This window comes from Coturnix japonica, chromosome 1 (genome assembly GCF_054131305.1).
Source record: "Coturnix japonica strain WE chromosome 1, WE-NBRP24, whole genome shotgun sequence".
NCBI lineage: Eukaryota > Metazoa > Chordata > Aves > Galliformes > Phasianidae > Coturnix > Coturnix japonica.
Window position 1 is genome coordinate 26,489,656 of NC_140663.1, and position 12,110 is coordinate 26,501,765.

General features: G+C 40.8%; 1 protein-coding gene across 7 annotated transcripts in view; it reads left to right on the top strand.

Moving 5' to 3' along the window:
- PPHLN1 (periphilin 1) overlaps window positions 1-12,110 on the top strand; it is a 68,861-nt gene that overhangs the window by 1,648 nt on the left and 55,103 nt on the right. For 5 of the 7 annotated variants that reach the window (XM_015854625.2, XM_015854634.2, XM_015854643.2 and 2 more), the window contains exons 2-4: window positions 7,225-7,272; window positions 8,600-8,691; window positions 11,614-11,793. In XM_015854625.2, coding sequence (XP_015710111.2) covers window position 7,272; window positions 8,600-8,691; window positions 11,614-11,793 — 273 coding nt within the window. In that variant the 5' untranslated portion in view covers window positions 7,225-7,271. Of the gene's footprint in view, window positions 1-6,800; window positions 6,906-7,224; window positions 7,273-8,599; window positions 8,692-11,613; window positions 11,794-12,110 lie in introns of those variants that run through there. The other 2 variants (XM_085536263.1, XM_085536278.1) reach the window with 1 other exon arrangement.

Genomic DNA, 12,110 nt, shown 5'->3' on the forward strand with positions numbered 1-12,110 from the left:
GTCGTGGTTTTATGATTTTTGGTTACTGGTATTTCACATACCAAAGTGCAAGTGGTAGAAGTGCCGCTCTGCTACACAGGGGCTCAAATCCCAGGGGTTGGACTCGATGATCTCTAAGGTCCCTTCCAACCCGCATGATACTGTGATACTGTGATACTGTGATGCATCATAACATCATGTAGTGCACTGGGAGTGTCCATGCTCCAGTTCCAGGTACCTGGCCAGAAGAGAAGAAGAACTACGTTCCCCAGGGGGCTTTGCAGTCAGAGAGGAGATAGAACTCCTGAAAAGATGGCTCTCTTCTCCTTTGCCTCTCCTTACTGCTGCCCGTCCCAACTGCCTGCATCACTTCAGTGTTAGTGTAAGGCCTTCAGATAGTTTTTCTGTTATTATGTTTCTATTCATTAGCTTCAGTTCTGGTTATATTGTACTACAGTGTGTTGTCTTGCCTTCCGATACCATATTAAGTAAAATAGCTTGTTTCTCCTCAGATCGTTGCCACTGTTTTTAATTATTTTGGGATCCCCTGTTTCCCTTTTCTGGAAGTGTGGATTTTATGAAATCCCTCCTCCCCACCCATCACGGAACTGGACCAAACCAGCCCCTAAACCATTGACATTCTTGGTGGGCAAAAGCTGCTTTTTAGAACGAATCTCTCTCTGGTCTCAGTTTCGTTGGGAATGTGTATTTCTCTCGCAGGTGCTCACTGAAGACTTGACCTTGAAAACCCAGTTGGACTACCAGTATTCTGGTGATATTTGTAAGCTCTGAGCACTGCTGTCTTACTTCTGTAAAAGGGAAAAAAAAAGAATCCGTTTTCTCTTTTACAGCTGTTTGTAGAGGGAGCTGCTAATTTTACAGAACTTGTGATTTTTAAACAGGTTCCCAGTCGCTCCTTTGAATCCTTTATTCTTTTCTTGAATGCTCATTTCATCATGTTGTTAATTTCCCTGGATGCCCTACCCATCATTTCACTCAGTATTTGTCATATTTTGAAGAAGCCTTCCCCAAAAACAGAGAATACTGAGTGTCAAGGAGTGTGGAGAGGCTTGGGAGAGAGTTTAGAGAGATGGACATCCTCAGTGTCATGGAACTTTACTCCTGAACACCTGAAAGAGCTTAAACAGATATTTGAAACAGGCATGTTGCGGCTCAGGCAGATCTAAGGAGACACAAATGATTTGGGGCCTGGCTAATGCTACGGGCCTTATTCAATACTATCCCAAAAAGGGAGAGAGTTTCTGAAATTGAGAGGGAGAGTCTCCAAGCCGAAACGGTGAATTTCCAGGGGAGACTCTGAGCTGAGAGGGAGTACCTCCAGGCTGAGTGAGCGGGTCTCCTAGTTGAGACAGACGTCCTCCAATCTGAGTGGGGCTTCCTCCGATCTGAGAGAGATGTCCTCCGAACCAAGAAAGGCTTAAAGACGCCGCCTTGCAACACTGGGGCCCGGAGTTCGAATCCCCCCTGTGGCGCAAGTGGTAGAAGTGCCGCTCTGCTACACAGAGGCTCGAATCCCGGGGGCTGGACTCGATGATCTCTAAGGTCCCTTCCAACCCGCACGAAACTATGAAACTATGAAACTATGAAAGGCTCCCTTCAATCCAAACTCGACAGTCTTCAATCTCAATTGGATGCCTGCCGGTCTGAGAGAGACATCCTCAAGTCTGAGCAGGACGTACTCTGAACTGAGTGAGATGCCTTCCATCATGACAAATATAGTCTCCAAACTGAACTAAATAGAATTCAGTCTCATCAAGCCACGCTTGAATCTGAACTAAATACCCTCATAACTGAACAAGGCAGACTCCAAGCCGAGCCGGAGTGAGAGCATTGAAACTGACCAACCTGATCAACCACAGGAGGCACCAGAATCTACGTCAGTTGCTCCTGTAAGAGGACGGAAAATGAAATGAATCTTGACTCAGAACAGAAGAGGGGAAAGTAGAGGAAGCAGTCACTATAAGAGAAGAGGAGGAAAGAGATCCAGAGAAGAGTGGCTCCAAGATCCAGGGGCAGCACCCCCGAGTCCAGGGGAGGGGACCTCAATAAGGTCGTGGGCACCAACTTCCAGGTGGGTAACAAGAAGTCCTGAAAGAGTAAGAGGCGAGCAAGACATCGTTACCATTACTGATCGATCTCTGAAAATGAATGAAGTTCAAGGTCAGAGAAAAGACTTTTCGTGCTGCCCAAGTGAGCCTGTTGTCACCTGGTTACTTGGATGTTGGGACAGTAGGGCCAAAAGTGTGTGGCTAAATAGTAGAGAAGCTTGCCAACTGGGTGGCATTGCTAGGGACTCAGCCTTTGACAGAGGTATCAGTACATGCTGGAACTGAGCCTTCACCCTCTGGAAGTGAATGCTGTTAGCCATAAAAGAAAGATACCCCTTCAAAGACAACCTGATGCCTGAGAAAAAATAAATAAATAAAAAATTGACTGATATAAAAAAAGGCATCCATTATCTGTGGGAATACGCTGTAGTGGAAATGTTACATAACCCCAGTTTTGTTCCTAATGAGCCAGACCAAGAGCATGATCCTGAGAGAGTCAGGTGTACACCAACTATGTGGCTTATTTTCACAAGGACTGCACCAGAAAGATCTGCCATACATTTGCAGCAATGTATGGCAGTGGGGAAAGAAGACCCCTTATAAGCAAACTCAAGTCTCCAAGGGACAAAATCACTTTGTATTCGTGGGGTGACTGGGGGTTCCCAGGAGCTGACTGTGTTGGAGACCAAAATAAGCCTCACTGGTAAAGACTGGCAGAAACATCCTATTGTGACTGGTCCAGGGGCTCCCTGTATACTTGGTATTGATTACCTCAGAAGGGGATATTTCAGGGATCCCAAAGGGTTCTGATGGGCCTTTGGAATAGCTACTGTAGATATAGAAGGTGTTAAGCAGCTGTCTGTTTTGCCTGGCCTGTCAGAATATCTGTCTGTTGTGGGGTTGCTACAAGTAAAAGAACAGCAGGAACCAATTGCTACAATGACTGTGCACAGATGGCAGTACTGCACCAACGGGGATTCCTTGCTCCCCATTCATGAGTTGATCTGTCAACTAGAGAGTCAGGGAGTGATAAGCAAAACTCACTCACCTTTTAACAGCCCCATAAAGCCAGTGCGTAAAGCTAGTGGAGAATGGAGGCTACCGTGGCCTGAATGAGGTCACATCCCTGATGAGTGCTGCTGTGCCAGGCATGTTAGAACTCCAATGTGAACTGGAGTCAAAAGCAGCCAAATGATATGTCACCACTGGCATTGCCAGTGCCTTCTTTTCCATTCCTTTGGCCTCAGAATGTAGGCCACAGATTGCTTTCACCAGGAGGGGCATTCAGTATATCTGGAATCATTTGCCCCAGGGGTGGAAGCACAGCCCAACCATTTGCAATTGATTGATCCAGTCTGCACTGGAACAGGGTGGTGCTCCTGAGCTCTTACAGTACTTTAATGACATTACTGTGTGGGGCAACACAGCAAGGGAAGTTTTGAAGAAAGGAGAGCAAATAATGCAAATCCTTCTGCATGCTGGTTTTGCTGTTAAATGAAGCCAAATGAAAGGACCTGCCCAAGAGATTCAATTCCTAGGTATAAAGTGGCAAGATGGATGTTATCACATCCCAATAAATGTGATCAAGTAAATCACTGCTGTGCCTCTGCCCACTAATATAAAAGAGACAGTCTTTTCTGGGATAGTGGGCTTTTGAAGAATGCATGTTCCATACTACAGCCTCATTGTAAGCCCTCTTCATCAGGTGACATGGAAGAAGAGTGATTTTATGGAGGGTCCTGAGCAGCAGCAGGCTCTTGAGTAAGTTAAATAGGAGATAGCCCATGCTGTAGCCCTGGGGCCAGTACGGATGGGACCGGATGCAAAGAACATCCTCTACAGTGCTGCTGGAGAGAAAGGTCCCACTTGGAGTTTGTGGCAAAGAGCCTCAGGAGAGACCTGAGGCTGACTCCTGGGATTCTGGAGTTGAACGCACTAGGAGTCCGAAATGTGCTGCACTCCAACTGAGAAGGAGATCTTAGCCACATATAAGGGGGTTCCGGCTGCTTCTGAAGTAGTGATATTGAAATACAGCTCCTTCTGGCATCTTGACTGCCAGTGCTGAACTGGATGTTCAAAGGAAAAGTTCCCTCCACCCATCATGCTACTGATGCTGCTTGGAGTAAGTGGATTGTGATGATTATGTAACGAGCTCAGATGGGGAACATCAGTTGTCCAGGAATCCTAGAGGTGATCATGGACTGGCTTGAAGGCAAAAAGTCTGGAACATCACCAGCAGAAGAAGTATCGCTTGCTAAAGAGGCCCCACCATACAATGAACTACTAGAAGATGAGAAGAAATATACCCTGTTCACGGATGGATCATGTCATGCTGTGGGGAAGCATTGCAGATGGAAAGCTGCTGTGTGGAGCCCCACATGGAAGTTTGTAGAAGCTACTGAGGATAAAGGAGAATCAAGTAAGTTCTCAGAGGTAAAGGCTGTCCAGCTGGCCTTAGATGTTGCAGAACGGGAGAGGTGGCCAGTACTTTATACTGACTCGTGGATGGTGGCAAATGCCCTATGGGGGTGGTTACAGCAGTGGGAACAAAATAACTGGGAAAGAAATGGTAAACCTATTTGGGCTGCTGAACTGTGGAAAGACATTGCTGCCTGAATAAAGAATGTGGTTGTAAAGGTGTGCCATGTAGATGCTCATGTGCCTAAGATTCAGGCTACTGAGCAATAACAAAACAACCATCATGTAGACCAAGCTGCCAGAATTGGGGTGGCTCAAATAAACTTGGACTGGCAACAGAAGAATGAATTGTAAGCCGAACAGATTTCTGATTGCCGAAGTCGCCTGACTCGGAGCCGTCCCGGACCGATCAGCAGCGGCTGACCGCGTGGTCAGTACCCAAACAACTTTCCAGTACCTGAAGGGGAGCTACAGGAAAGCTGGGGAGGGACTTTGTATAAGGGCAGGTAGTGGCAAGAGGAGGGGAAATGGCATTAAACTGGAAGAGGGTAGGTTTAGATTAGATATTAGGAAGAAATTCTTTACTGTGAGGGTGGTGAGATGTTGGAATAAGTTGCCCTGTGAGTCTGTGGATGCCCCCTCCATGGAAGCATTCAAGGCCAGGCCGGATGGTGCTTTGATCAACCTGGTATAGTGGGAGGTGTCCCTGTCTATAGCAGGGAGGTTGGAACTAGGTGATCTTAAAGGTTCCTTCCAACCCAAACCACTCTTTGATTCTCATTGCTGCAAGAAAAAGTTGGATTTTCAGTGTCTGTCCTCAAAGAAACAATAGCTGGCTGTTAGGAAATGGGAAGATCAGAGTCTTCAGCATCTTTCCTGTGTCTTACTTATACAGGATGATGTTGGTTGTTGTTGTTGTTGTTTGAGAACTTTCCAAAACACAGGAGGGACAAAATAAGCCCATGTTTGTCACCTGCAGGGTTTGTCTTAGTAACAGTACAAAGCCAGATATGTTCCAGTAGCAGCAAGAACAGTACAACTGCCTTGCCTCTGGATTTAGAACATGGTCTTGCTCTGTTCACATATGGCAAGACATAGCCATCTGTGCTAGAAAGCTGCATGTTTTTGGAGTAGCAGATTCTGTGATAGCATACAATGAAGTATTAAAAACCCTGGTGAGGTTGATATTTCTAGCAGTGATTAAAATCGATGTCTCAAGCAAATGTAAACAGGCAAGAATGGTGTGCAAAATATTGCAGAGTAATGAAGTGTTCTCACAAACATCAGCTTTTTTTTTTTTTTTAAGCTTGTTAATGTTCCTTAGTAAGAAAAGAAAAATTAACTGTTGATTGATGAAGAAAACTCACTTGTGTAGGAGTCAGATGTTTAAGTGATCCATGTAATCTTCATGATGAAGAAAACCTTTTAGTATTAGCTCTGCTGTAGTAGTGCATACCAAGATGCAGCCCTGTGATAAGTGGAGCCAGGCCAACCTTGGCATCAGGCCGCCACAGAGCAGCTTGTGCTGAATCCATACAATGGCTTCTGTGCATGCTGAAGTAGCAGTATTTGAGAAAATAAAGAACTTGCTTTAGCAAAAACAGTCACCTTTGACCAAGAACAAGGAAAAAGTGTTTTAAATTAATATTGCGGGTCATTACATATCACGATAGTGAAGAAATATCAGCTGTCTTTGGTGTATATGCTAATAGAAGATAGTGTCAGTGACAGTGAAGGTAAGGTATGAAACAAAAGTAGGTACTTATTTTTAATCTTTGTTTTGAAACAGGATTGTCCTGAGAGAACAGGTAATGCAGCACAAAAAGCTTGAGGTTTGATACCCTGAAACCTTGTTAATGGAATCCTCTCAAATTACTTTTAAATGTTTTGGCATTTTATCAATATTATTAAAGCTGTGTTCTGATTAAGTCACAGTGCTTAATAAAGTTTTACTATAGAAACAGATGAGATGTGTTCAAAATGCAGAGAAATGTGTTTTTCTCCCTTTAAATATATGTCTCTATATATCGATATCTATATATTCATTTGAGAAGTATCCTCACTTGCATTGTTTGCAGCTAAAAACTGTCCATTTAGTCCTATGTATAAAAGTTTTTTTTTCCCTTTTTTTCTTGCCAGTGTTTTAGACAGCGTACTTGAAAATTGTCTGATTGTCACCATTTTCTTTCTCATTGCAAAATCTTCTCGCTTTTTCCATCCCCCTTTGCCTTTCCTTTCTTTCTTCTTGTCTGATAAAATTGTCTAATTTTTTTCCTTCAGTCTGTTGGTGTTTGTCTTGTATGTTCTACCTTCTTTCCCATTTTTGCAGAGTACAAATACTAATAATTCTTGCAAGTATTTGTCTAAAACGGTGATAGAAATGGAAGTGTTCTTCTGGGCTGTGCTGTCTCATAACGTGTAATGGACCTGTACGTGAATGTAGGTGACTGCTACCTGGAAAATGGTCTTAATTGGAAAACAAGGTCTGGGTGTTAGTATTATTTCTTTTTGTTTCAGAAAATATTATACCTTTATTTTTCTCATATAAAGGTTTTCTGTATTCTGAATTCAACTGACATTCATATTCTTTCTGAACTGAGTGTCGCGAATTACCTTGTACGAATCCAGACAGATTAAGAGGGATGGGCAGCAAAGGGATTAAGATTTTAAATGTCTGGTTTATGTACAAAAGAAATTAATTTTTGAATTTATATGCATTTTTCACTAATTTCAGTTGCCTTTTTCTTTTATTTTCAAGGTAATTAAATGGGTCTTCAGAGGCAAAGTCTCTAAGACTATCAGAAAAGTGAGTATGTTTTTTTTCATAAGAGTCTATGGCTGAGTTGGTGGTACCTCTGAATAAAGCTGATAAATCCCTTATCTTGTTGATTCTTGACAACTTGGATAATCATCATTATTACATAGCCTCATAAATCTGTCTCCAATTATCTACTTCCAGAAAAGAAAAGTAGCTAATGTTAATCTCTCCTGAATATGTCCCGCTATTTCTTCTTCCTGTGGATTATTATTCTTAATAGCTGGAACCCATTGCGAAAGGAAACTTTGAGAAATGTAATTCTAGCAATTTCATAATGATTTTTGACCATGTGTGTTTTACACTGTTTTGCCATTGTAATCATCAGAAAGATTTCAGCTCCTTGAATTTGTGTTGTCTAGGGCACTAGAATCACTTATGGTGTTGGTTTATTTTCACCTTTTATTAATTGATTAATTTTGACTTTGGAAGTCACTATTTTTTTGAAAGAAGAATCTCCAGTTCACAATTTGAAACAAAAAGTCTTCATGTGAAGAATACATTCAATTTATGTATTCAGAACAGAGCTTTGTGTTAACTGATTAACGTGGTGTGCCTTATCCTGTTTCCAGAAGGCCAAGCTGGTGAAATAAAAGTTTTATATAAGAAAGCATGAATTCTTCAATCTAATGAAGATGAGTTAAATTCATTTTTAAAAAAAGTTTCTTTAAAAAACAGCAATAAAAAATTGCTGTAAGGATTTTGTGTGTGTTTATTTCTACAATGGATAGTAGAGTATGTACAAATGTCACTAGGACTGTTTATAATATCTGTAAATCCTGGATTTATTCTGATATACTTCTTTAATTTCCAGTTCTTACACATAGTGTCAGTTATTTTTTTAATAGCGCATGTCAGAACTCTGTATTAACTTTAGTATGAGTTTACCATAGATCTCAGTTTAATTTAAAACCATATTCTGGCCGTGTGTAAACTATCACTGCTCCAGCTTATTTTTTTGTGATGGATAATGCAAATGTTTTTTTCATGGCTACAAATTCCTGACTATTTTAGGCTGTATCTGTCAACACTAACTGGAAGTTTATGTTGGTTGTTGGTACTGAAGAAGTTTTGAACAGTGTTATCAGAATTTTGATTTCTAGCAGTTTTCTTTTGCCTTAAATTTCTTACTCATTAATTAGTTTATGTAACTTGACAGATTTATAAGGACCTCATTTAAAACAAAAACAGTGTACAGAGCTTAGGCATGACATATTACCTTCGGAGAAGCCAAAGAACCTTTATTTTTATGCTTAGTATCCTCTCACCTATTCATAACAAGTCTGGTTTTGACTCAGTGTTTTTTTATTGTCGTCAGTGGCGTATCGGAGAGATGAAATGTGGTCTGAAGGACGATATGACTATGAAAGACTTCCCAGAGAACGCCTTCCTCCAAGGATTCATCCTGATGTATGTCTGTTCTTTGTTTCTTCAGTGTTATATCACTATACCACACCCACATACTGTGTGGCCTGCACCACAACAGTGGGATTTTTTTCAATTCTGAAGTTCCTGTTAAACCTTTACATCATGGTTATCTAACCTTTTGGCTTGCCTGGTCCATGCTTAGTGAAGAGGAATTGTCGTGGGCTTTATATAAAATATATAATATAATAGTTAGTGTTTGAGGTTTTCTTAATGGGTTTCAATTTGAGTGAGTGTGTGGTGGGCACAAGAGATGGAGTAAGCAATGCATTGTGCCCTCCCCAGTATTCTGTTGTTCCCTATGCAGTTTGCAATTGACTATTGGAACATATTGCTAAAAATCACACAGTAATGTGAAAAGTTTATGATCCTGTGGAGCTGCGTTATTAACTTTCCAGGGCTGCATGCAAGCAGGACACGCACGCTTTACATCTTCCTCTTTGTCTTAGTTTCAGCTGGGACAGTATTGTTTTCTGCAGAGTGTCAGGTATGATGCAGCGCTTTAGTTCTAGAAAAAAAAACAAAGTTGATAATGCTCCGATCTATATAGGTGCCTGTTAAGTCAATGCCATTCACAGTGAAGCCTGGTCTAGTGTTTAATGTGGAGATTGGTGGCCCTGCCTGTGAGTGAAGGGCTGGAGATTCATGATCCTTGAGGTCCCTTCCAACCCAGGCCATTCTGTGATTCTGTGTGAAGGGCCCAAGGAGCTGGGAGGAACAGAATTAGGACAGCTGACTGGCTGATGGGATTTTTCAGTGTAATTAAACATGTTTTTTGCTTTGTTTTGTTTTTAAATAATTTGTGGAGAATCAGGGGTCCCTCTGTATTGTTTTTTCCTCAGGAATGTTCCTTTATGATCATATGTTTCAAACCACTTCAGAGGTGGTAAAAAGACTATTTTCAGTATTGTTCTTGTCACCAGTGCAGTTTTCTATTATGATACATACTAACATACTTTCTGGGTTCTCTGTCATGTTTTCAGCTTGTTTTCTAGGAGCATTCTGCTGTATTTACATAGTCTTTTTGATCAATTAGTGCACTAGGGGTTTGCTGCTCTGTGATGATTTTAATGCTTTTAATGCTTTTAAAGACTACACAACAACGTATGTAGTTTTTCAGCAAGCTGGAAGTCATGTTTTGTTTGCTTATGCTGGTTAGTCAGTTGCATCTCCATTGTATGTATGAGCAGTGAAATACAAAAGCCAGAATGCGTCTTCACACTTTGTATGCTTTCTTTCTTCTTATTAATTCATATTTGACTTGACTAATGCATAGCTAATTGCTAACTATTCCTGAATTTTTCTAATCTTTCAAACTATTCAGGGACCAAATTATGATTAATTATTCCATAGTATATACTATGGAATTTTACTTTAAGTACAAAGATAAGATGTGTTCTCTTGCTTATGTAGTGATGTTTTCGTAGAGGGGGGCTTGAAGAGTTGGCCTTTATGAGCAGAGACCAAGAGCTGCCCCATAGCGTGTTAGTCAAAGTAAGATCTCAATCATTTTCTTGTTGTAAGATAGAGAAAAAGCTCCTTCTCATACAAACCTGCTGGTTCAAGAGAACTAGCAGAATCACACAGAATCACAGAATTGTAGGGGCTGGAAGGGACCTCTAGAGATCATTGAGTCCAACTCTCCTGCCAAAGCAGGTTCCCTACACCACGTCACACAGGTAGGCGTCCAGGCGGGTCTTGAGTATCTCCAGAGAAGGAGACTCCACCACCTCCCTGGGCAGCAGTTTCTGTCCATGCAAGCCTATGCCATTGCATCTATGTTTGCATGTGGAGGTCTGACCTAATTTTTGCTAGGCAAGCAAAGCAGAATTATGTTATTATTCCTCAGCCATATGAAAACTCTCAGTATTTGCTCATGGCTTAGATATTGGAACTGGGGTGTGCCACTGATAAGGAAAGACGTCTCACTTATTTGAGAGAAGGAGAAATTGTCCTAATCCAAACCTGTAATTGTAATCTGTGTATAGCGTGTAATAATTTGCATCAGTATGGTGGTAAGCTGGTTTTGGATTGCCCTCTAGTGACTCTATTGCTTGGTCTCTGAAATCAGAACGATATTGGTTTTTTATTGGTTCTTTTTTTTTTTTTTTTCATTATCCTATTTAGTAATTTGTGAACTGAATGTATTTTTCTTCAAAACCTATTGGTGCATTCATTATCTTGGGACTTCTAATGTTAGAAAAAATGGCAGTTTGGGTCTCTTTCCCCTCCCTCTGAATTGCACCCATGCATTAAGTCTCTGCAATTATAACATGTTGTTAAGGCCTAGGGAAAAAGACTTAAAAGATGAAGTCTTCAATTCATGCTTCCATTTTGCTTTTTATCTGCAGTGGGTTTACATAATACTTGGTTCTAGAAAATTGAATTTGAATCTTTTTGTAATTGTGCAATTTATGCTTAATAAGCAGAGAATCTATTTAACAGGTAAATGGTGTATAATACTTTACTTGAAAATGTAGTGCATTGATTTCTAGCAAAACCTGTTTGAGAACAAACTGAGTGTGGTAAAAACTGTCCATCACTTGAATCATTGGGTCACATACTGTGTTATAGTGAGAGGATACTTACCTAATCAGATCATGAAACAAGAGCAATCTTCACGATGATCTCCATAGTGTAGAAAATGTTATTGCTGTTAAGGAAATTAATTGTTTTCAAATAGGCTTTCTGTTCTACAGGCATAACAGATGTAACTAAGGTGTAGAAGTTGGAGAAATATGGATAGTAAATGCTTAGAAAATTTAGTTGGCTGCTTTTAAGTTTCAGGATGAGCTGTGTTGAGAACTTTATAATCCACTATTTAGAAACAACATGTTTTTACTTGTATATTCACTGTAGATTTCCATATGCTTTAGGAAGTATGCTTTTGTTTGTTTTGTGGTTTAGGATGACTACCATAGAGTAGTGAACATCATGCCCAAGAAACCACCATTTCTTGATAGACCTGGAGAAGGCAGTTACGGTCGCTATGATGATTACGGCCACGCTGAGTACAGAGACTATGAGGAGGGTCGCAGTTTTGCCCACGAGCGAAGAAGTGGCCCACCACATCGAGGTGTACATAAGGTGAATCTGCTCTCATGATTATGATGTTTGTCTCTGAATTCACGTTTGAATGCAGAATAATTAAAATATTTTTTCAGACAGAGTGTTTACTCTGTTTACATTACTACTGTTCTTCTCATGAACTGAAATACCACACAAAATACAACTTTTTTTTTTGCAAAGTTACTTCTTTTAGCGCTGGTGGAGGAAGAAAATAATCCGCTCCATCCAACTCCTCTTAACTGAGAGGAAGTCTTTTTGTGAATGATGAATACTGTCGTTTTAAGTCATTAAGTGCTTTGGTTGTGCAGTAAGTAAGTATCATTTGGTAACGTATT